Genomic DNA, 25,121 nt, shown 5'->3' with positions numbered 1-25,121 from the left:
CCCTGTACTGTAGGGGGCCCTACCAGACATCAGTCAGTGCATACACTTCAGTAATACAGGTAAAGTGTACAGAACATGTAATACCTCCCTTTACTGTAGGGGGCGCTATCAGGCACCAGTCAGTGCAGGCACTTCAGTAATACAGGTGTTTTACCAGTAAATTGCCCATTCTGATTGGTCGGTTCTTCCGGCCATTGACACATTTCACAGATCTGGACTGTCTGTACATTGTATGTTGAGTCTAATTTCAACTTATAATGGTCCAGAAAGGACCATTGTATGTTGAAACTATTGTATGTTGAGGCCATTGTAGGTTGAGGGATCACTGTATATCCATTCACTGATATGCATATGATGGGAAGACTCCTTAGAGCTATAGTTCCACCTGTATGTACCAGTTTACTGTAGACAGATAAAAAACAATGTAATGTTTCCCAACCGGGGTGGATACAGCTGATGCAAAACTACAACTCCCCGCATGCTTGGACAGCCAAAAGCCTGTCTGCCTCCTCCAGAGGATCCACACTGGTCCTGAAAGGTAAATCAAGGCTTCCTTCACATCTTAGGCCGCGTTCACACTACGTTTTTCAACTACGGGTCCCGCATACGTTTTCTATCAAAAACCGTATGGGGAAAAAAAACGGATGGAACAGTATGGGAAAATGTAAACCGTATGCGTTTTTAAACTGTATACAGTTCAGTCCGTTTTTGAAAATTCTGTCCATTTTTAATGGGAGGGGTGTTGGGTGGGGACTTTAGGATGCAAATACGCATGTGCGTTTCCCATTGATGTCCATGTTAAAAAAAAAAAAAAAAAAAAAAAATTTAAAAAAAGGTATGCGGTTGCAATGCAGTTTTTAAACTGGAGTCAAAACCGTCGTGTGGAGTACTGTTAAAAACCGTATTGCAAGCAAACTGTACGCACCATATGCATCAGGGTGCATACGGTTTGCAATGCTTTGCCTATGTATAACGTTTTCAATACCGTTCCATAAGTTTTCACTAGAGATGAGCGAACTTACAGTAAATTCGATTCGTCACGAACTTCTCGGCTCGGCAGTTGATTACTTATCCTTCGTAAATTAGTTCAGCTTTCAGGTGCTCCGGTGGGCTGGAAAAGGTGGATACAGTCCTAGGACTGTATCCACCTTTTCCAGCCCACGGGAGCACCTGAAAGCTGAATTAATTTATGCAGGATAAGTCATCAACTGCCGAGCCGAGAAGTTCGTGACGAATCAAATTTAATGTAAGTTCGCTCATCTCTAGTTATCACTAATGAAAACGTATGCGGGAACCGTAGTTAAAAAATGTGATGTGAACCCAGCCTTAGCAGCCCTTGGCTGTCTGGGCATGCTGGGAGTTGTAGTTCTGCAACAGCTGCAGGTACTCTTGTTGGGAAACACTGGTTTATAGTAACATTTTATTCTAGATTATGCTTCTTAACCCTGCACAAGGGAATTTTACTACCTTTCTATAGTATCTTTGATGATCTGACATTGATGCCAGATTATAGGAATTTTGCAGGGGCACTGTTTAATTATTATTATTATTATTATTCATTTCTTTATTTTTTAAATGTTTCAGTTTAAACTGATTCGTCTCTAAAATCTCAGATTCTTTTGCAAGGCCAGAATATCGGATTTCCCAGATCCCTGGATTCTGTACTAAAGGAACTTTACTGTTCTTTGCTTTAGTTGACTTACATCATGTTACCAGCTCCCACTGCATTTTAATATAAAATCTGATGAAAGCGAAGAATGGCATATTAATGGAAACTTTTGGGCATGTATAATAGCTTGTGTTTTTTTCTCTTTTGCCAGGCGCTCCCCAGTAATGCCTCAGCAAACGGTCTGTAAAGCCACTCTCTCAGGTAAGTTTGCGCTTTGGGGGGTGGGTGTCTATGCATAAACACCAATGTCACCAGTGCTATAGGAGGATGCTCTGTCTCTGCATGAGAATACAACAGAATGTGCCCATGTTTCCCAACCATCTGGGAGATGGGAATTTTAATTTTGCAACAGCTGGAGGCACTCTGGTTGGGAAACACTGCCATGCACAATAAGATGAGGCTCCAATAAAGGGAAAAAACAGAGCTGATTTCTTTCAAAAACAGCACCACCCCTGTTCTCAGGTTGTGTGTGGTATTGCGGCTCCGTTTCCTTTAAAATGAATGGAGCCAAGTTGTAATATCACACACAAGCTGAGGACAGGGAAGAAATATACTCTGCTGTTTTTGGAAGAAATATACTCTGTTTTTTTTATTTTTATTATTGTATATCTTTTAAAATACATTGCAGTGAGTCTGAACTGCACCTCTGCTAAGACCTCGTCCCCATTTCAATGCATAACCAGGCACTCCATGTTACCTATACAATGGAGCCTGCTACAATGGCATATCTCTGTAGGCTTCCATATAAAAATCTGAACTATAAATAGGTTTTCAATGGGATTCTGCCGCACTGTGCACACAGCGAAATTTCTGCAGCGGAAATATCTGTTGCTGAAATTCTGATACTGACCTTCACATAAAGAATAAAACATGTTCATTCTTTCTGCGGGATCTGCTCGGAAATCCATTGCCGTCCTTGAAGATGGAGTATTTCCGTGCAGTCCTAGCGCTGGCATCTGCTATTTGCAGAATTTCTTGCCGTAAATTCCGCAAAATGTCCACCGTGTGAACTAGGCCTAATATACCGTGTGCATCATAACTTCAGAGTTGAATGTGCGCAGTATTGAGGATGCGCCCCATACTTCAAGAAGATGCCACCAATTTCCTCTGCCTTTGTTTGGCTGTTCTCCTCTGAGATACTTGACATGCATGTCCGCCACTGTACTAGATATATACAGAACACCAGAGCTGTATTCATACTTCTGCTGGTCATTATTGGAAACAGTCAACAAGCTTGTTGCCAGACACACCATCGGCAACTTGGCTCAGCTCCTATAATATAATAGGATAGTGAGAATTTTCTTCCCAGGTTTACTGTACTGTGCCTGGTGTAAAGTCACCTGAGCAAACTGGGAATGCTGGGAGGCTTCAGCAGTGAAGCCTGCAGAATAGTGAGTACAGTTCTGGAGGTCAGTCTGGATCTGTATGTATTAAAAATGGGACCCAACTTCATATCTGCCCCATATAATTTGTGTTGTAAGGTACCAGCCTGGTCCTTATATAATCTTTTATTTGTATTTTTAATTCTTGACTCCTTGTCGTTTGTCCTTCGGCAGAGGAGACATATCAGCAGCTAGCCAAAGAGACGTTAGAAGAACTAGATTGGTGTCTGGATCAGCTGGAGACCGTTCAGACCTATCGCTCTGTCAGTGAAATGGCTTCCAACAAGGTAAGAGACTGGGGCACACACCTCCTATGGTTACGGGGTCTCACTCCTGGTTGCACATGGTTACGGTTCTCAGTCCGGTGAATGGATGACTCCATATATATCCCATAATGCTTGTTATCTGTTACTGATTCTTAAACATATGGTGAAATTCATCTGATTTAGGGTATGTTCACACTACGTAATTCCCGCGGAATTCCGTGAGTGGAATGCTGCGAACGGAATTACGTGCTGTGAACATACATATCAGTGTGAATGGGTCTTCCGCAAGACCCGTTCTCACTGCGGAATTTCAGCAGTGGACAATTCTGCCACTGAAATTGTTCCGTGCAAAGAAAGAACATGTTCATTGTTTGCGCCGAAGTCCGCGAACACTGCATAGCCATGGTGACGGTGCAGTGCCACGCGGTCCTACAGCCGAAGTATTGCGGCAGCGGCCGCCAGAATGGAATCTCTGCGGAGATTCCGTTAATTATCCGTAGTGTGAACATACCCTTAAAGGGGTTCTCCACTGGCCAGCATTCGGAAGTAAATGTTACGAACGCTGTTTTTGGCTATGCCCCCACATGAAGTCTCGGCCACGCCCCCTCAATGCAAGTCTATGGGAGGGGGCGTGACTGCTGTCACGCCCCCTCCCATATACTTGCATTGAGAGGGCGTGGTTGAGACATCACAAGGGGCGTGGCCGACCCCCGCAGCGTGAAAACAGCGTTTGGAACATTTACTTCCAAATGCTAGCCAGTGGAGTACCCCTTTAAAGGGGTCCTCTAGTTTACAAAACCCATGTATCCTATGAGCCAGAACACTAAATGTCCCCTCTGGAGGACCTAGCTTGTCTGTGCATCATAAAGACAACCCATTAATGTCAGTGGGAATTGTGTAATGCTTCATCTCCCCAGTGGTGGTGCTGCAGGGAGATAGAGCTGCCAGATTCCTTCTTAGATCCAAGTGATCGCTCAGGATCCCAACAGTGGGACATCCCCTGGTTGACAAACCCCTGGTTGCCATATGTGTTTCTTCAACACTGTAACATTTTTTTTTTCTTATTTGCCTCGCTGGCAGCTTCTTGGCACTGACTGCTGAAGTTAACTTTATTACCTACTAATATCCCCAAGGTCTTCTCCATGCAGCGATAACTTTTGATCTGCTTAAAGCCGTGTGTGCTAAATATCTTTAATAAATAATTGTATTCTGAATGGATGATCGTTAAAAGATCTCAATCTGGTTCCCATTTTATAACCATTTTAGGTCATTATGAATTAATTCATTTCAATGGGCACCGTGTAATACTTAATTTCCCCTGTGGTGGCGCTGCAGAAATATCGAACACTTGCAGGCTGGTCAACCTCACAAATTTCAGCTGATTGTTAAGGGTCTAAGCAAGTGTTTCCCAACCAGGGTGCCGCCAGCTGTTGCAAAACTACAACTCCCAGCATGCTGGGAGTTGTAGTTTTGCAACAGCTGGAGGCACCCTGGTTGGGAAACACTGGTCTAAGTAGACAGTGTGATTAAGCTACGATGGGCTTAGTAACCTTTCTATGAAAAGGGGACTGTAGGATGGGAACAACCCAATTTACGGCCCTTGCACTCTTCCAGTAGAACCTTATTGATCTCAAGGGGACTCTTCTGCTCAGTGCACGCTATGGAAGTTCCATAGGGGATCTTCCTATGCAGATCTGGATTCCGATCTTCCTATGCAGATCTGGATGAACATGTTAATTTTTTTGGTTGAAGTGGTTGAAGTCCACCCGAAAAGGCCCAATGTCATTGGGACTTTAAATCTCAGGGATTCATTTCCACTGCAAATGTTTGCACAAAATGAACCTGTGGCGCTGTGGGGGCCCTCTGTTGCATTGTCAGGTTCCTCTGTTGCATTGTCAGGTTCCTCTATTGCTTTGTCAGGTTCCTCTGTTGCGTAGTCCATGTTCCCTGTCGCACTGTACAGGTCTTCTGTTGCGCTGTCGGGCTCCTCTGTTGCGCAGTCCATGTCCCCTGCCGCGCTGTGGGGGTTCCCTGTCGCACTGTCCAGGTCTTCTGTTTCCCTGTCGGGGTCCTCTGTTTCCCTGTCGGGGTCCTCTGTTTCCCTGTCGGGGTCCTCTGTTTCCCTGTCGGGGTCCTCTGTTTCCCTGTCGGGGTCCTCTGTTTCCCTGTCGGGGTCCTCTGTTTCCCTGTCGGGGTCCTCTGTTTCCCTGTCGGGGTCCTCTGTTTCCCTGTCGGGGTCCTCTGTTTCCCTGTCGGGGTCCTCTGTTTCCCTGTCGGGGTCCTCTGTTTCCCTGTCGGGGTCCTCTGTTTCCCGGTCGGGGTCCTCTGTTTCCCGGTCGGGGTCCTCTGTTTCCCGGTCGGGGTCCTCTGTTTCCCGGTCGGGGTCCTCTGTTTCCCGGTCGGGGTCCTCTGTTTCCCGGTCGGGGTCCTCTGTTTCCCGGTCGGGGTCCTCTGTTTCCCGGTCGGGGTCCTCTGTTTCCCGGTCGGGGTCCTCTGTTTCCCGGTCGGGGTCCTCTGTTTCCCGGTCGGGGTCCTCTGTTTCCCGGTCGGGGTCCTCTGTTTCCCGGTCGGGGTCCTCTGTTTCCCGGTCGGGGTCCTCTGTTTCCCGGTCGGGGTCCTCTGTTTCCCGGTCGGGGTCCTCTGTTTCCCGGTCGGGGTCCTCTGTTTCCCGGTCGGGGTCCTCTGTTTCCCGGTCGGGGTCCTCTGTTTCCCGGTCGGGGTCCTCTGTTTCCCGGTCGGGGTCCTCTGTTTCCCGGTCGGGGTCCTCTGTTTCCCGGTCGGGGTCCTCTGTTTCCCGGTCGGGGTCCTCTGTTTCCCGGTCGGGGTCCTCTGTTTCCCGGTCGGGGTCCTCTGTTTCCCGGTCGGGGTCCTCTGTTGCCCTGTCGGGGTCCTCTGTTGCCCTGTCGGGGTCCTCTGTTGCCCTGTCTGGGTCTTCTGTTGCGCACACCATGTCCCCTTCCACGCTGTGGGGGTCCCCTATCGCACTGTCCAGGTCTTCTGTTGGGTTGTCGGGGTCCTTTATTGCACTGTCGGGGTCCACTGTCGCTCCAGTCCATGTCCCTTGCCCCGCTGTGGGGGTCCCCTGTCGCACTGTCCAGGTCCACTGTCCCTGAGAAATCTTATGGTCAATCATTGGGGGAGATTTATCAAAACCTGTCCAGAGGAAAAGTTTTCCAGTTGCCCATAGCAACCAATCAGATCTCTTCTTTCCATTTTAACAAGGCCTCTGCAAAATGAAAGAAGCGATCTGATTGGTTGCTATGGGCAACTGGGCAACATTTCCTCTGGACAAGTTTTGATAAATCTCCGCCAACAAGTCTACATAAGTACTTCGGAGCTGCATGACACAAAAGATATATAGATGATGTAGATGTACAGTGAAACCCTTTTGAGAAGACCACCCAAAATTTGCCATGACAAGTGGTTTCCTATGTGGGTGGTGTATGCAAAATCTATGGTGGACTGAAAATCCATCACACACAAAATCTGGTCTGGATAAAGGGGGAGTTTTCACAGTACTTTGATTGATGACGCTTCTTTCATATAAGGTTCTTGTACAGAATGTTGTTCTTGGCCCATATGGGCCCATCTCGGGATGCCTGGCACTGATGTATTGGTAGCTGTTTATGAAGGAATTGTGGGAACTTCTCATACTCCATATTATGGCCCAGCTGAATTTGTATGGTCAGGAAAGTTTACTCTTATGTAATACTATGTTTTTAGGTGCCCATACACATACACACATCCTTTTGGCTGTCCAAGCATGCTGAGAGTTGTAGTTTTCCAACAGCTGGAGGCACCCTGGTTGGGTAACATTGGCCTATGGTGATTTTCTTGTTGCAAATACATAGATATTAGCCTTTGGCTGTCCGGGCATGCTGGGAGTCAAAGTTTTGCAACAGCTGGAGGCACCCTGGTTGGGTAACATTGGCCTATGGTGATCTTCTTGTTGCAAATACAAGATATTAGCCTTTGGCTGTCCGGGCATGCTGGGAGTCAAAAAATATATATAATATCTGTATATACATAACCAAACTAAAGTGTGTAGGAGTTGGCGCGGAATGTGACTCAAGGATTGCAGGGATTGCAGAGCATGCTGGGAGTTGTAGTTTTGCAACAGCTGGAGGCACCCTGGTTGGGTAACATTGGCCTATGGTGATCTTCTTGTTGCAAATACATAGATATTAGCCTTTGGCTGTCCGGGCATGCTGGGAGTCAAAGTTTTGCAACAACTGGAGGCACCCTGGTTGGAAAAGACTAACTTAAAGGGGAACATTTTTTTATTAAATTAACTGGTGCCAGAAAGTTAAACAGATTTGTAAATTACTTCTATTAAAAAAATCTTAATCCTTCCAGTACTTATTAGCTGCCGAATGCTACAGAGGAAATTCTTTTCTTTTTGGAACACAGAGCTCTCTGCTGACATCACGAGCACAGTGCTCTCTGCTGACATCTCTGTCCGTTTTAGGAACTGTCCAGAGCAGCATAGGTTTGCTATGGGGATTTTCTCCAACTCTGGACAGTTCTTAAAATGGACAGAGATGTCAGCAGAGAGCACTGTGGTCATGATGTCAGCAGAGAGCTCTGTGTTGCAAAAAGAAAAGAATTTCCTCTGTAGTATTCAGCAGCTAATAAGTACTGGAAGGATTACGATTTTTTTAATAGAAGTAATTTAAAATTCTGTTTAACTTTGTGGCATTAGTTGATAAAAAAAAAAAAAAAGTTTTCCACCAGAGTACCCCTTTAAGGTGTTCTTCTTGTTGCATATACATAGATATTACAGACAGGACAGAGTGCAGCAAAAGGTACTGACGTCCCAAGGTCATAGGTAGCTGACATTGAATTTACCCTGCAATCCTTGAGTCACATTCAGCGCCAACTCCTACACACTTCAGTTTGGTTATGTATATACAGATAATATATATATATATTTTTTTTTTACATGATGTAGTGAAACGAAAGGAAAAGGGGGCTGTAAATAATCCCGAACAACAACCTGTGATCAAAGCCATGTAGAGGAACAATTATTAAGTGAGTCAGTGACTCGGGAAGATCCACTTTGCACGTGATAGAATGTGATGATCCCAGAAATTTGTATGATAATAAGTTAATTTCCATAGATTGAAGAATAGGCGGCAGGTAAACAACCCCAATCTGCCCCCCCCCCCCTTTCCCCTTGATGGTGACATTGTGCATTATCTGTCTAGTGACCTTGCACGTTTTATCACACTGAATGGTGAACGTAATCCCGAGTCATAATAGCCCCTTTTCTTAAAGGAAATAAGATTGCCTGCACTGGCTGATTGTGAGAATGTCATGCCTAGAAGCACGGCTGCTCCCTGCTCCCTCCACCTCCCTTCTCTTCCCCTCCCTTTTTGCATTTTACATCACATCCCTGCCTACTGCAGTATGCTAGATGTACGAATAACGGGAGATATTGGCAGACAAACGGCCCTACAGGAGGCAATTCCAGCCTAGAAGGAAAGACCACCAACCTTCCCGCTCGTCCTTGTTTCCACCATCCATGTGCTAGCGTTCTGTCACCTCCATCCACCCAGGCTGCAGCTTGGATTCGGTACCCAGGAAGGATGCTGCGATAATATGCTACCTCCTCTTTTCCCCTTAAGGATGCAGGAAGAGGCCTTATCTTGCAGTTTCTTAGGCCCTCCGAAACAACACTGACTTGTTTTTCCTTCCCTCCCCCCCCCCCTCCAACATCAAGACACGGAGGAAGAAGAAGAGGACGACAAGGGGTGGGGGGGCGGGAGGGAGGGGGCGCAGGGCAATTGCTAAAGGCTTTAAAGATGTAACCCACAAACAAAATGAGAGGAGCTGCAGGATTTACTTATTTTTTATCCACACGTTTGCATAGTGATGGGTTAAAAACACCGGCCTAGCTGCATGTTGGATGTGGTTGTTTTATTTCCTTATTGACTCATAGTGGGGTGTCATGCCGAACCCCTTGCTCTCCATCTTAAGGGCCCAGGAGGGTCTGTAGAATTTTTTTTATTTTTTCTGAACTGTGTTGAATTCTATGGAGGGGGGAGCAGGAAAATACCGACAGTCTCTCGTCTACCTCCCACATGGCTATGTTCGTGAGCCAAGTGATAGGTCCTATGTCACTTCTAGTGATTCGGGGATTTGACCCTCCCCGATTTTTGTACCACCCGACATCCTTGAACTCGCTGTGAAACCAAGCAAAACAGCAGCCAACTATAGGGCAAAGGAGACAGGTGTCCTCAAACTACACCCATCATCAGCTGCGTTCGTGTGTGGAAAAAGAAACGTTTTGCTTTTATTTTTAATTGGAATTATTTAGAAAACTTTTTTTTTTTTTTAACTTCTTGGAACAAAAACTTTTTTTTTTTAAATTCACTAAACTTTACGAACTGGACAGATTTCAAGTAAACAGTATCTTACTGGAAACACAAAAGGATCCAATTTTTTTTATTTTTTCCATTTTTACTTTTTTAAATATTTATTTTTATTTTTTGTCCTATTTTTTTGGCGGATTATGACATTTAAAGTTTTTATTTGTTGAAATTTTCAGTTACCGTAAACTGTTATTCCTTCTTTTTAAATTCTGGGATTGAGAATAAAATCTCTGGAAACAAATATTTTCATCTACGAATTGAACAAGGAGATAACATTTTTCAGAAAACTTTGCCTGTTTGTGGATTGTGGACATTTTCGCGGTTGGCCTTGTCTGTTCCAACGTGGTCCTGCAGACTGGATTCCTTCGGATATATCCATCCAGGATTGAAAAATGCCCTTAGTAGATTTCTTCTGTGAGACATGCTCCAGACCTTGGCTGGTTGGATGGTGGGACCAGGTAATATATGCATCTTATTGATATGTATTGGCTACGTATTCATTGAATGATCTACTGAATACGGTGGGGGCAGCCATGTTGTAGTAAAGAGCAAGGCAACCTATTGGCTGCTGCTGAACTGGTGACGTCACTGAATATGGGGCAGTGAAGTAATCAGCTACAGCACTGTTGCCACCTGCATTTGCCATTGGGCATTTAAGGGATTCCCTAGTTTAGGGTATGTTCAGACGAGCGGATTTACAGCGTATTTTACGCTGCAGATCCGCCGCTGAAGGACCTCTGTATGATGCCTTTACATGTGCCTGCTCGGAGTGGCAATACTCCGCTACGTGCAGACACACTGCGATGTGCGAGTTGCCGCGCATGCGTGGTGTACTCGCACACATCGCGGCTGCTCCCCCTGCTCAATGAGCTAGGTGGAGAGCTGCCGCGATGTGCCAGTATACTGCGCATGCGTGCGGCGACTCGCACATTGCAGTGTGTCTGCTCGTAGCGGTGTATTGCCTCTCCGAGCAGGCACATGTAAAGGCAGCATATAGAGGTCCTTCAGCGGCAGATCCGCAGCGAAATACGCACGGAAAATCTACTCGTCTGAACGTACCCTTATAGTAAATTAGGCTTTAGTATTGACCTTGAAGGTTGAGGTCTGTTTATTTACTCACATACCTCCATATGACATCACTATGGACAGGATATCCTCATTGTGTTTGTACCTACCCAGTCCATACAGAACCAACTCTGTGCCAATATAGTTTCTTATTATCTAAATAACCCTTCTTACCTGATACTAGTATAGAGCCCTTTTACATTAGGTCATCTTAGTTTTTTTAGACCCTGTATATGATCAGTCAGGGAGGCCAAAACCATTAGCTTATCCTTGATTCGTGAGAGAGCTCGATATATCCTCTACTCTAGTCTATTGTCTACATGGCAAATTCCTTCTACACGACATATAATAGGGAGACAGTGTAGACCTGTCACCTCCTGCAGACCGGGACTCGAATCCCAGTGTCAGCAGCTTGTGACCTTGGACACGTCACTGGATGTAAACAATGCCTGGGAGACGACTTGCACGACTTGTACTAGAGAAATCTGTGTCATACTGTTCTCAGTAATCCACATGTATAAGCTGCAACATTTGTTCATTTGGAATGTACCCATTATAATGTATAGATAGTCTGAACGCTGCCAATATTATGTGTTGCAATTCTGTTCCCGAGTCTTCACCTGATGGACCATACCTACAGACGCTAATGTTTTTTTTTTTTTTTTTTTAAACATGTACTGTAGTTTATTCTTTGACAAGGAGGTCATACAGAAGACCCTATTTTATTTGTTTGTCAACCCATTGTGGTATAGTCCCAAAGACTGGGGCTTATGGCCCAAATTGCAACTCAAGGTATGTTGTTAGGAAGCATGGATGTGTCCCTGACTTGTCATGGGGGTATATCGGATATAGAATTTATGGGTAGGGTAGAGGCCTGAACCCTTGGACTCTAATTGTCACAATGAAGGGGCGAAGGTGCTCTTCTTTGGTCTCTTTATTGCAATATCTGTGGCCTTGGTTGTGTATTAGCCATGTAGATGAAGCTGTGGGGGTAGCTAGATGCTGCAGCTACCTATCATGGTGGGTCCATGGTTTGTCCTGTTCTGTAATGGGTCTGTGTATAGCTGGCCTTTGATGCGGCTACGTATGGCTGGTCTGTAATTGTAATGGGTCTATGTATCGCTGGTCTGTTATGGACATACATCTTGCTGGTCTGTATTGGATCTGTTTAGTGCTGGTCTGTAATGGTCCTTTGTGTTGCTTGTCTGTAATTTGCCCTTGTATCACTGGTCTGTAGTGGATCTATGTGTTATTGGTTTCTAATGGGCCTATGTAGCACCGGTCTGTACTCGACCTACGTATTGCTGGTCTGTAATGGTCCTACGTATTTCTGGTCTGTAATAGGTTTATGTATTGCTGGACTGTAATGGGTCTGTGTCTAGCTGGCCTTTAATGCGGCTACGTATGGCTGGTCTGTGATTGGTCTATGTATCGCTGGTATGTTATGGACATACGTCTTGCTGGTCTGTATTGGGTCTGTTTAGTGCTGGTCTGTAATGGACCTTTGTGTTGCTTGTCTGTAATGGGCCCTTGTATCACTGGTCTGTAGTTGATCTATGTGTTATTGGTTTCTAATGGGCCTATGTAGCGCCGGTCTGTAATGGACCTACGTATTGCTGGTCTGTAATAGGTTTATGTATTGCTGGACTGTAATGAGTCTGTGTAGTGCTGGTCTGTTATGGGTCTACGTAGTGCTGGTCTGTTATGGGTCTACGTAGTGCTGGTCTGTGATGGGTTTACGTAGTGCTGGTCTGTAATGGGCCTATGTAATGCTGGTCTGTAATGGGTCTATGTGGTGCTGGTCTATTATGGGTCTGCATCGTGCTGGTCTTTTATGGGTCTACATAGTGCTGGTCTTTTATGGGTCTAAATAGTGCTGGTCTTTTATGGGTCTACATAGTGCTGGTCTTTTATGGGTCTACATAGTGGTGGTCTGTTATGGGTCAACGTAGTGCTGGTCTGTTATGGGTCAACGTAGTGCTGGTCTGTTATGGGTCAACGTAGTGCTGGTCTGTTATGGGTCAACGTAGTGCTGGTCTGTTATGGGTCAACGTAGTGTTGGTCTGTAATGGGCCAACGTAGTGTTGGTCTGTTATGGGCCAATATAGTGCTGGTCTGTTATGGGTCTACGTATTGCTGGTCTGTTATGGGTCTACGTAGAGTTGGTTTGTAATGGGTCTACGTATCGCTGGTCTGTAATGGGTCTATGTAGTGCTGGTCTGTTATGGGTCTACGTATTGCTGGTCTGTTATGGGTCTACGTAGAGTTGGTTTGTAATGGGTCTATGTATCGCTGGTCTGTGATGGGTTTACGTAGTGCTGGTCTGTTATGGGACAACGTAGTGCTGGTCTGTTATGGGTCAACCTAGTGCTGGTCTGTAATGGGTCTACGTATTGCTGGTCTGTTATGGGTCTACGTAGCGTTGGTTTGTAATGGGTCTTCATATCACTGGTCTGTAATGGGTCTACGTATCGCTGGTCTGTAATGGGTCTACGTATCGCTGGTCTGTAATGGGTCTACGTAGTGCTGGTCTGTAATGGGTCTACGTAGTGCTGGTCTGTAATGGGTCTACGTAGTGCTGGTCTGTAATGGGTCTACGTAGTGCTGGTCTGTAATGGGTCTACGTAGTGCTGGTCTGTAATGGGTCTACGTAGTGCTGGTCTGTTATGGGTCTACGTAGTGCTGGTCTTTTATGGGTCTACGTAGTGCTGGTCTGTTATGGGTCTACGTAGTGCTGGTCTGTTATGGGTCTACGTAGTGCTGGTCTGTTATGGGTCTACGTAGTGCTGGTCTGTAATGGGTCTACGTAGTGCTGGTCTGTAATGGGTCTACGTAGTGCTGGTCTGTTATGGGTCTACGTGGTGCTGGTCTGTTATGGGTCTACGTGGTGCTGGTCTGTTATGGGTCTACGTGGTGCTGGTCTGTTATGGGTCTACGTGGTGCTGGTCTGTTATGGGTCTACGTAGTGCTGGTCTGTTATGGGTCTACGTAGTGCTGGTCTGTTATGGGTCTACGTAGTGCTGGTCTGTTATGGGTCTACGTAGTGCTGGTCTGTTATGGGTCTACGTAGTGCTGGTCTGTTATGGGTCTACGTAGTGCTGGTCTGTTATGGGTCTACGTAGTGCTGGTCTGTTATGGGTCTACGTAGTGCTGGTCTGTTATGGGTCTACGTAGTGCTGGTCTGTTATGGGTCTACGTAGTGCTGGTCTGTTATGGGTCTACGTAGTGCTGGTCTGTTATGGGTCTACGTAGTGCTGGTCTGTTATGGGTCTACGTAGTGCTGGTCTGTAATGAGTCTACGTAGTGCTGGTCTGTAATGGGTCTAACTAGCGCTGGTTTGTAATGGGTCTATGTAGTGCTGGTCTGTAATGGGTCTACGTAGTGCTGGTCTGTAAAGGGTCTATGTAGTGCTGGTCTGTAATGGGTCTACGTAGTGCTGGTCTGTTATGGGTCTACGTAGTGCTGGTCTGTTATGGGCCTATGTAGCGCTGGTCTGTAATGGACCTACGTATTGCTGGTCTGTGATAGGGTTATGTATTGCTGGATTGTAATGAGTCTGTGTAGTGCTGGTCTGTAATGGTTCTACGTAGTGCTGGTCTGTTATGGGTCTACGTAGTGCTGGTCTGTTATGGGTCTACGTAGAGTTGGTTTGTAATGGGTCTATGTATCGCTGGTCTGTGATGGGTTTACGTAGTGCTGGTCTGTTATGGGACAACGTAGTGCTGGTCTGTTATGGGTCAACCTAGTGCTGGTCTGTAATGGGTCTACGTATTGCTGGTCTGTTATGGGTCTACGTAGCGTTGGTTTGTAATGGGTCTTCATATCACTGGTCTGTAATGGGTCTACGTATCGCTGGTCTGTAATGGGTCTACGTATCGCTGGTCTGTAATGGGTCTACGTAGTGCTGGTCTGTAATGGGTCTACGTAGTGCTGGTCTGTAATGGGTCTACGTAGTGCTGGTCTGTAATGGGTCTACGTAGTGCTGGTCTGTAATGGGTCTACGTAGTGCTGGTCTGTTATGGGTCTACGTAGTGCTGGTCTGTTATGGGTCTACGTAGTGCTGGTCTGTTATGGGTCTACGTAGTGCTGGTCTGTTATGGGTCTACGTAGTGCTGGTCTGTTATGGGTCTACGTAGTGCTGGTCTGTAATGGGTCTACGTAGTGCTGGTCTGTAATGGGTCTACGTAGTGCTGGTCTGTTATGGGTCTACGTGGTGCTGGTCTGTTATGGGTCTACGTGGTGCTGGTCTGTTATGGGTCTACGTAGTGCTGGTCTGTTATGGGTCTACGTAGTGCTGGTCTGTTATGGGTCTACGTAGTGCTGGTCTGTTATGGGTCTACGTAGTGCTGGTCTGTTATGGGTCTACGTAGTGCTGGTCTGTTATGGGTCTACGTAGTGCTGGTCTGTTATGGGTCTACGTAGTGCTGGTCTGTTATGGGTCTACGTAGTGCTGGTCTGTTATGGGTCTACGTAGTGCTGGTCTGTAATGGGTCTACGTAGTGCTGGTCTGTAATGGGTCTAACTAGCGCTGGTCTGTAATGGGTCTACGTAGTGCTGGTCTGTAATGGGTCTACGTAGTGCTGGTCTGTAAAGGGTCTATGTAGTGCTGGTCTGTAATGGGTCTACGTAGTGCTGGTCTGTTATGAGTCTACGTAGTGCTGGTCTGTTATGGGCCTATGTAGTGCTGGTCTGTTATGGGTCTACGTAGTGCTGGTCTGTGATAGGTTTATGTATTGCTGGACTGTAATGAGTCTGTGTAGTGCTGGTCTGTAATGGTTCTACGTAGTGCTGGTCTGTTATGGGTCTACGTAGTGCTGGTCTGTTATGGGTCTACGTAGTGCTGGTCTGTGATGGGTTTACGTAGTGCTGGTCTATAATGGGCCTATGTAGTGCTGGTCTTTTATGGGTCTACATAGTGCTGGTCTTTTATGGGTCTACATAGTGCTGGTCTTTTATGGGTCTACATAGTGCTGGTCTTTTATGGGTCTACATAGTGGTGGTCTGCTATGGGTCAACGTAGTGCTGGTCTGTTATGGGTCAACGTAGTGCTGGTCTATTATGGGTCAACGTAGTGCTGGTCTGTAATGGGTCTACGTAGTGCTGGTCTGTAATGGGTCTACGTAGTGCTGGTCTGTTATGGGTCTACGTAGTGCTGGTCTGTTATGGGTCTACGTAGTGCTGGTCTGTTATGGGTCTACGTAGTGCTGGTCTGTTATGGGTCTACGTAGTGCTGGTCTGTTATGGGTCTACGTAGTGCTAGTCTGTTATGGGTCTACGTAGTGCTGGTCTGTTATGGGTCTACGTAGTGCTGGTCTGTTATGGGTCTACATGGTGCTGGTCTGTTATGGGTCTACGTGGTGCTGGTCTGTTATCAGTCTACGTAGTGCTGGTCTGTTATGGGTCAACGTAGTGCTGGTCTATTATGGGTCAACGTAGTGCTGGTCTGTTATGGGTCAACGTAGTGCTGGTCTGTGATGGGTCAACGTAGTGCTGGTCTGTGATGGGTTTACGTAGTGCTGGTCTGTAATGGGCCTATGTAGTGCTGGTCTGTTATAGGTCAACCTAGTGCTGGTCTGTAATGGGTCTACGTATTGCTGGTCTGTTATGGGTCTACGTAGTGTTGGTTTGTAATGGGTCTTCGTATCACTGGTCTGTAATTGGTCTACGTATCGCTGGTCTGTAATGGGTCTACGTAGTGCTGGTCTGTAATAGGTCTACGTAGTGCTGGTCTGTAATGGGTCTACGTAGTGCTGGTCTGTAATGGGTCTACGTAGTGCTGGTCTGTAATGGGTCTACGTAGTGCTGGTCTGTAATGGGTCTACGTAGTGCTGGTCTGTAATGGGTCTACGTAGTGCTGGTCTGTAATGGGTCTACGTAGTGCTGGTCTGTAATGGGTCTACGTAGTGCTGGTCTGTAATGGGTCTACGTAGTGCTGGTCTGTAATGGGTCTACGTAGTGCTGGTCTGTAATGGGTCTACGTAGTGCTGGTCTGTTATGGGTCTACGTAGTGCTGGTCTGTTATGGGTCTACGCAGTGCTGGTCTGTTATGGGTCTACGTAGTGCTGGTCTGTTATGGGTCTACGTAGTGCTGGTCTGTTATGGGTCTACGTAGTGCTGGTCTTTTATGGGTCTACGTAGTGCTGGTCTTTTATGGGTCTACGTAGTGCTGGTCTTTTATGGGTCTACGTAGTGCTGGTCTTTTATGGGTCTACGTAGTGCTGGTCTTTTATGGGTCTACGTAGTGCTGGTCTTTTATGGGTCTACGTAGTGCTGGTCTTTTATGGGTCTACGTAGTGCTGGTCTTTTATGGGTCTACGTAGTGCTGGTCTTTTATGGGTCTACGTAGTGCTGGTCTTTTATGGGTCTACATAGTGCTGGTCTTTTATGGGTCTACGTAGTGCTGGTCTGTAAAGGGTCTACGTAGTGCTGGTCTGTAATGGGTCTACGTAGTGCTGGTCTGTTATGGGTCTACGTAGTGCTGGTCTGTTATGGGCCTATGTAGCGCTGGTCTGTAATGGACCTACGTATTGCTGGTCTGTAATAGGGTTATGTATTGCTGGACTGTAATGAGTCTGTGTAGTGCTGGTCTGTAATGGTTCTACGTAGTGCTGGTCTGTTATGGGTCTACGTAGTGCTGGTCTGTTATGGGTTTACGTAGTGCTGGTCTATAATGGGCCTATGTAGTGCTGGTCTATTATGGGTCTGCATAGTGCTGGTCTGTAATGGGTCTAACTAGCGCTGGTCTGTAATGGATCTAACTAGCACTGGGTTGTAATGGTCTCTGTATCACTGGTCTATATTGGTGATCTTTAATAGGACTATGTACCTTTCTGTAATAGACGTACATCTTACCAGCCTGTATTGGCCTTTGTATCACTGGTCTGTAAAGGCCCCATGTCTCCCTAATCTGTATTGGGCCTAGCCTGTTATATTTTAACTCTCACAGTGGGGGCAGCAGGTTTTTAAAAGTGTTTTTGTGATTTGGTGACTGTGTATAACCTCACAGCACTATGTATTGGCATGAATAGGTGGGTTATTGTGTTGCTCTGTCTGTGTTTTGATGATCTCTATGTCTGATGATCCTTCTGAAGTCTATCCACCCAAGTCCATCCCTTATAAGTTCTCATGTAGCACCATAGCTGCACTGTTTGCATGTAGACAAGGCAGTTCAGTGTCACAGGTAGATAACAGAAGATGTGTGCTTGTTGTCTGTAGCATCCCATCCGTCCATAGTTCATCCACTGGTGGTCATTGGTTACTATGGACAACAAGCTGACTTCTTCTCAGTTCTGCTAGATAAGGCGGGATGTGTCCTGCTCATTGAGGCCGCTATCTATGGTCGTGGATGTGTTGCTGACTAAGCAAAGTTTTTTTCTGTCAGTGAGAGTGCTGCAAAACTTACCAAAACCTTTCTTTGCATTTCTCCTTGCTGCTTCTTTTTTGCAGTCTCCTTTTCTTTTTTTCATCTTTGTCATATATTACTACTAATACTTCCTCATCATCTCCTTTATTATTCTGTCCCTTACTACTTCTTTGACATCACTTTCTTCTAACTCTTCTTTTTCACATCCTTCTCTATCTTGCTCATCTCTACTTCCTCCTCCTTCTTTACTACAGTTCCTTCTTTGAAGAGGTCAAAAATGTTCAGCACCTCAGTTTCTGGATTAAAAAGACTTCCATAGTCCAATAGATATGAACAATAGAGCAGAGACACCCTGACACGTTTCAGGTCACTCCACACCAAGTTATGAGACTGTTTCAGTCAATGAAACCTATAACTCAACTGGTGGGTCCATGCAGAGGTGTGTGAGGTGGAGGTGGCTGAGAGCTGTTGTTTCTTACACTACTACTTCCTTTCCTTCTTTCTTTGTCATCTTTCCTTCTTCGTCACCTTTTTTTTCTCCTTCTTTGTCTGCTTCTTCCTCTTTAGCATTGGTTCTTCTTTGTCAACTTTTCCCCCTGCTTCTTCTTCTTCTACATAATTTCCTGTTTCCTTTACCCATATTTTGTCATATTTTCTTTTCTTTTATTCTGATTATCTTTCATTTCCTTTCTTAATTTTTCTTCATTTTGTTCCTGTTCAAGCTTCTAGTCATTTTATCCTCTTTGATGCTTTTATCTTCTTCATCATCTTCCTTATCATCTTTTTCATCTTTTTTGTCTTCTTCATCTTCTTTTTCATCCTCATGCAGTATTTGCCTTCTTCATTGTTTTTCTTGTTTTCTTCTTTGTCCTCGTCCCCTCCTCCTCATCTTCCTTTGTATACTACTTTTATTTATCTTCCACATACTGTAGATATGGTGACCGTGAAAATTCTTTTTCCTCTAACATTACAAAGGCATATTCAGGAATTCTCTGAATGTCTATACAACTTTTTGATCATCTGCTTACTTGTACTTCATTTTATTTCTTCCGAGAATAATAGACATTTTTCAATAACTTAGTTCTCATAATAATTCCAGAATGTGAAAGTTCGAGTCTGGTCATATTTTTTATTCTCTATAAGTTGGATTCGGTAAAAGCTTAATATTCCTTTCCTTCAGCAAAGTTTACAGTAGATGAACTGTAAGGGTTTTGAAATTTTGATGGTTTAAATGGAGAATTATTACATGAAATGTTTCAATGACTTGAAGTATATTACTAGAAATGGGATTCCTCGATCATACATGGCCTCTTCTTTCAGGAGTTTTGTCACATTCTCTGACCTCTGGGCTATGACACCAGAGATCATAGCCCTGTCACTCCATACACGGGTCCAACACCAATTGGACCACTACTCTAAGGGTAAGTTAACAAATTGTTTCCCCCCCCCCCCCCCCCCAAAAAAAAAGTGATTTGGCCGTTTTACAATTCAAAGGCCACTTAAAAAATAGCCCTTTCATTTTCCATTTTTGAGCTCTTTGGAACTCCGTGGATAGTAATGCACGTATCAGCCCAATGACAGCTAAACCTTACTTTTACCAGAACTTGTTCAGATATGAAAGCTAAGCTGTGATTGGTTGATATGGGCAAATCACACTATGTACTTTTCACACAGATTGATAAATCTGGGCCATTATTTTAGAAAAAGATGAGTATTTTTTATTTTTATTTTTTTAAGCAAAAGGCGGCTGTATAAATTAGCTGTTTCTTTTAAGCCTAAAAAGACTAGACCGAAAACTGCATGTAAACATGTGTTAGGCACTAGGGAGAATGATGAGGGTTATGCTGGTTGCAGTAGTCCCTGATGTATGTCACGTAGCAGAGTGGTACTAACCCAATGTTTCTCTGTGACCCACAACCTTTTGTCTATGAAGTTATTTCCGCATTCAAAGCTGTGTTGGTTACAAGTTTGGAATCAACAGAATAAAGATTTGGTCACTGTCCCTTTTAATTATTGCATTTGTAACCGTATTGCTGAATTTTGTAATCTGTAGGTGCTTTAGTACTTGTATGTGGAATGTCTACTGAAGGTGTATGTACAGATTATATATATATATATATATATATATATATATATATACACACTGAAACTGCTGCATCTTCAATGGTTGGCTCATCATAACTACAAGGTGAAACATAAAATTCACTAACCCGATGGTAGGCCAAAAATATATATCTGTGTAAGGCAGAGAAGCCCTTACGCAACTTCTCCTCTCTTGTAGAGGTCACTTTCTTTTTCTTGGAGACTAGAAAGTTCCCAGTTCCCTAACATCACCGGCTTTTGATTGACAACAGGGCTACCCAGCCACCTGCAACCCTGTTTGTGAAGCCTACAAGTTAGCCAGTACCGTTGTTTCTGGAGCAGACTGCACACACAGGGTTTCAGGCCTCAAGGCAGAGGTAACAATTGCAAACTTAACTAAGGATAAGTCTCCAAAACTGTTCAAACTCTGTCTGGTTGTATGGGGACTTTTTTCCCAGCTACAATTTTTCATTTGGATTTATGTCTGAACTATAATATGGCCAGTCCAGCAAAGAATGACACTTCTGAAAGTGAAGATTCTGCCCCCCCCCCGGAAGGAGTGATCATGTTCATTCTTTTGGCGAAATTCGGCCTGGACTGCGTTGTCGTCAATGGGGACAGTGCAGGTCCCCACGATCGTAGTGACGATGGATTTTGGCAGTGCCCACTGCTGACAAAATCTACAGTGTAGGAAATTCAGCATTGTGGACGGGCCCTAAACCATTGTTTTGTTTCTTATTTCCGAGATCTAGAGAATTTTTACTCTATGGTTCTCCTGTAGACTGCAGCAGGTTTTGGTTACTTCGTTTTACTCTATTTTCACTTAGAGCTTGTTAGCAGCCATCCATGAACTCATATAGGGGGCTCCCATGCTCTGGTTGTATCCTAATTGTGTGTGTAAATAGGGTTTGCAGAATATACATTGGTACCCACAACATTTGATGGCCCCGACATACGATACTTTAAACATACGATGGCCTCTCAGAGCCCATCGTATGTTGAAGGCATTTTTGTATTGATCGGACTTTTTGATCACTTTTTATTCATTATATCATGATATAAAAAGTTACCAAAAATATGTTATTTTGGACTTTGGAATTTTATTGCCTGTACGCCATTGACCGTGCGGTTTAATTAATTATATATTTTTATAGGTCGGACATTTACGCACGCGGCGATACCACATATGTTTATATTTATTTTTATTTACATTTTTTTGGGGGGAGGGGGTTTAATGGGAAAAGGGGGGTGATATGGACTGATCACTGCAAAGCCATAGCATAGTGTTATCGGCGGTCGATTTCTCAAGCCTGCATCTCAGGCTTGGGGCAATCAATCACTGATCGTACGCGCCAGAGGAAGGTAAGAGGACCCCCGCTTGCGTCCTAGCTGATTGGGACAACACATTTTCACTGCGGTGGTCCTGATCAGCCCCACTGAGTAGCCGGGAAGCTTTTACTTTCGTTTTACACGCAGCATTCAACTTTGAATGCCGTGTCTAAAGGGTTAATAGCGCGCGGCACCGCGATCGCTGCTGCACGCTATTAGCCTCGGGTCCCGGCTTTAGTTACATGCCGGGACCGACCCGATATGACACGGGGTGACCATGCGTTATATTGCGGGAGCCGTCCAATGACGTAAATATACGTCCTTGGTCGTTAAGGGGTTAACCCCTTCCATAATAAAAGTTCACCCACCTTTTCTCAAATTCCATATAAAAAAATATGTAACCAAATAAATATGTGATATCGCCACGTGTGCAAATGTCCAAACTATAAAAAAAAAATTACGTTATTTAAACGGCACGGTCAATGGCGTATACATAAAAAAATACCAAAGTCCAAAATTGCGTATTTTTGGTCACTTTTTATACCCTATATTTTTTTATAAAAAGCGATCAAATAGTCAGTAGATCAAAACAAAAATTATACCAATAAAAACTACAGACCATGGCCCTCATATAGCCCTGTATATGGAAAAAAATTTAAAGTTATAGGGGTCAGAATGGACCTTTTTATACATACAAATTTTCATGCAAACAGTTATAATTTTTTAACAGAAGTAAAACAAAATCAAACCTATATAATTGGGTATCATTTCAGTCGTATGGACCTACGCACACTCAACATGCAATCGTTATCCCGGAACCAATTACCAGTTTTTTGTAGAGATATGTACTCAACATATGATGGTTTCAACAAACAATGGGCCTCCTGGAACTGATTAATATCGTAATATCCAAACATGATGCTGCCCCCACCATGATCACTGTAGGGATGGTATTGGGCAGGTGATGGGCAGTGCCTGGTTTCAACCAGAAGTGATGCTGCCCCCACCATGATCACTGTAGGGATGGTATTGGGCAGGTGATGGGCAGTGCCTGGTTTCCCCCGGACATGATGCTGCCCCCCACCATGATCACTGTAGGGGTGGTTTTGGGAAGGTGATGGGCAGTGCCTGGTTTCCTCCAGACATGATGCTGCCCCCACCATGATCACTGTAGGCATGATTTTGGGCAGGTGATGGGCAGTGCCTGGTTTCCTCCAGACATGATGCTGCCCCCACCATGATCACTGTGGGGATGGTATTGGGCAGGTGATGGGCAGTGCCTGGTTTCCCCCGGACATGATGCTGCCCCCCACCATGATCACTGTATGGGTGGTATTGGGCAGGTGATGGGCAGTGCCTGGTTTCCTCCAGACATGATGCTGCCCCCCACCATGATCACTGTAGGGATGGTATTGGGCAGGTGATGGGCAGTTCATGGTTTCCTCCAGAAATGATGCTGCCCCCACCATGATCACTGTAGGGATGGTATTGGGCAGGTGATGGGCAGTGCCTGGTTTCCCCCAGACATGATGCTGCCCCCCACCATGATCACTGTAGGGATGGTATTGGGCAGGTGATGGGCAGTGCCTGGTTTCCCCCGGACATGATGCTGCCCCCCCCTATGATCACTGTAGGGGTGGTTTTGGGAAGGTGATGGGCAGTGCCTGGTTTCCTCCAGACATGATGCTGCCCCCACCATGATCACTGTAGGGATGATATTGGGCAGGTGATGGGCAGTGCCTGGTTTCCTCCAGACATGATGCTGCCCCCACCATGATCACTGTAGGGATGATATTGGGCAGGTGATGGGCAGTGCCTGGTTTCCCCTGGACATGATGCTGCCCCCCACCATGATCACTGTATGGGTGGTATTGGGCAGGTGATGGGCAGTGCCTGGTTTCCTCCAGACATGATGCTGCCCCCCACCATGATCACTGTAGGGATGGTATTGGGCAGGTGATGGGCAGTTCATTGTTTCCTCCAGAAATGATGCTGTCCCCACCATGATCACTGTAGGCATGGTATTGGGCAGGTGATGGGCAGTACCTGGTTTCCCCCAGACATGATGCTGTCCCCACCATGATCACTGTAGGGATGGTATTGGGCAGGTGATGGGCAGTGCCTGGTTTCCCCCAGACATGATGCTACCCCCACCATGATCACTGTAGGGATGGTATTGGGCAGGTGATGGGCAGTACCTGGTTTCCCCCAGACATGATGCTGCCCCCCACCATGATCACTGTAGGGATGGTATTGGGCAGGTGATGGGCAGTGCCTGGTTTCCTCCAGAAATTATGCTGCCCCCACCATGATCACTGTAAGGATGGTATTGGGCAGGTGATGGGCAGTGCCTGGTTTCTTCCAGACATGATGCTGCCCCCACCATGATCACTGTAAGGATGGTATTGGGCAGGTGATGGGCAGTGCCTGGTTTCTTCCAGACATGATGCTGCCCCCACCATGATCACTGTAGGGATGGTATTGGGCAGGTGATGGGCAGTGCCTGGTTTCCTCCAGACATGATGCTGCCCCCACCATGATCACTGTAGGGATGGTATTGGGCAGGTGATGGGCAGTGCCTGGTGTCCTCCAGACATGATGCTGCCCCCACCATGATCACTGTAGGGATGGTATTGGGCAGGCGATAGGCAGTGCCTGGTTTCCTCCAGACATGATGCTGCCCCACCATGCTTCACTGTAGGGATGGTATTGGGCAGGTGATGGGCAGTGCCTGGTTTCCTCCAGACATGATGCTGCCCCCACCATGATCACTGTAGGGATGGTATTGGGCAGGTGATGGGCAGTTCCTGGTTTCCTCCAGACATGATGCTGCCCCCACCATGATCACTGTAGGGATGGTATTGGGCAGGCGATAGGCAGTGCCTGGTTTCCTCCAGACATGATGCTGCCCCCACCATGATCACTGTAGGGATGGTATTGGGCAGGTGATGGGCAGTGCCTGGTTTCTTCCAGACATGATGCTGCCCCCACCATGCTTCACTGTAGGGATGGTATTGGGCAGGTGATGGGCAGTGCCTGGTTTCCTCCAGACATGATGCTGCCCCCACCATGATCACTGTAGGGATGGTATTGGGCAGGTGATGGGCAGTGCCTGGTTTCCCCCAGACATGATGCTGCCCCCACCATGATCACTGTAGGGATGGTATTGGGCAGGTGATGGGCAGTGCCTGGTTTCCCCCAGACATGATGCTGCCCCCACCATGATCACTGTAGGGATGGTATTGGACAGGTGATGGGCAGTGCCTGGTGTCCTCCAGACATGATGCTGCCCCCACCATGATCACTGTAGGGAATGTATTGGGCAGGTGATGGGCAGTGCCTGGTTTCCTCCAGACATGATGCTGCCCCCACCATGATCACTGTAGGGATGATATTGGGCAGGTGATGGGCAGTGCCTGGTTTCCTCCAGACATGATGCTGCCCCCACCATGATCACTGTAGGGATGGTATTGGGCAGGTGATGAGCAGTGCCTGGTTTCCTCCAGACATGATGCTGCCCCCACCATGATCACTGTAGGGATGATATTGGGCAGGTGATGGGCAGTGCCTGGTTTCCTCCAGACATGATGC

At 45.9% G+C, this 25,121-nt stretch overlaps 1 protein-coding gene across 7 annotated transcripts in view; it reads left to right on the top strand.

Annotated features, from left to right (window-relative positions):
- Positions 1-25,121, top strand: part of PDE4A (phosphodiesterase 4A) — a 1,221,221-nt gene that overhangs the window by 1,157,173 nt on the left and 38,927 nt on the right. For all 7 annotated transcript variants that reach the window (XM_056570564.1, XM_056570566.1, XM_056570568.1 and 4 more), the window contains 2 exons: positions 1,821-1,870; positions 3,226-3,338. In XM_056570564.1, the coding sequence (XP_056426539.1) occupies positions 1,821-1,870; positions 3,226-3,338 (163 nt within the window). The remainder of the gene's footprint in view (positions 1-1,820; positions 1,871-3,225; positions 3,339-25,121) is intronic.

Source organism: Hyla sarda, chromosome 4, assembly GCF_029499605.1.
Source record: "Hyla sarda isolate aHylSar1 chromosome 4, aHylSar1.hap1, whole genome shotgun sequence".
NCBI lineage: Eukaryota > Metazoa > Chordata > Amphibia > Anura > Hylidae > Hyla > Hyla sarda.
Note: the sequence above shows the minus strand (reverse complement) of the source record. Positions and strands in the feature narration are given on the sequence as shown.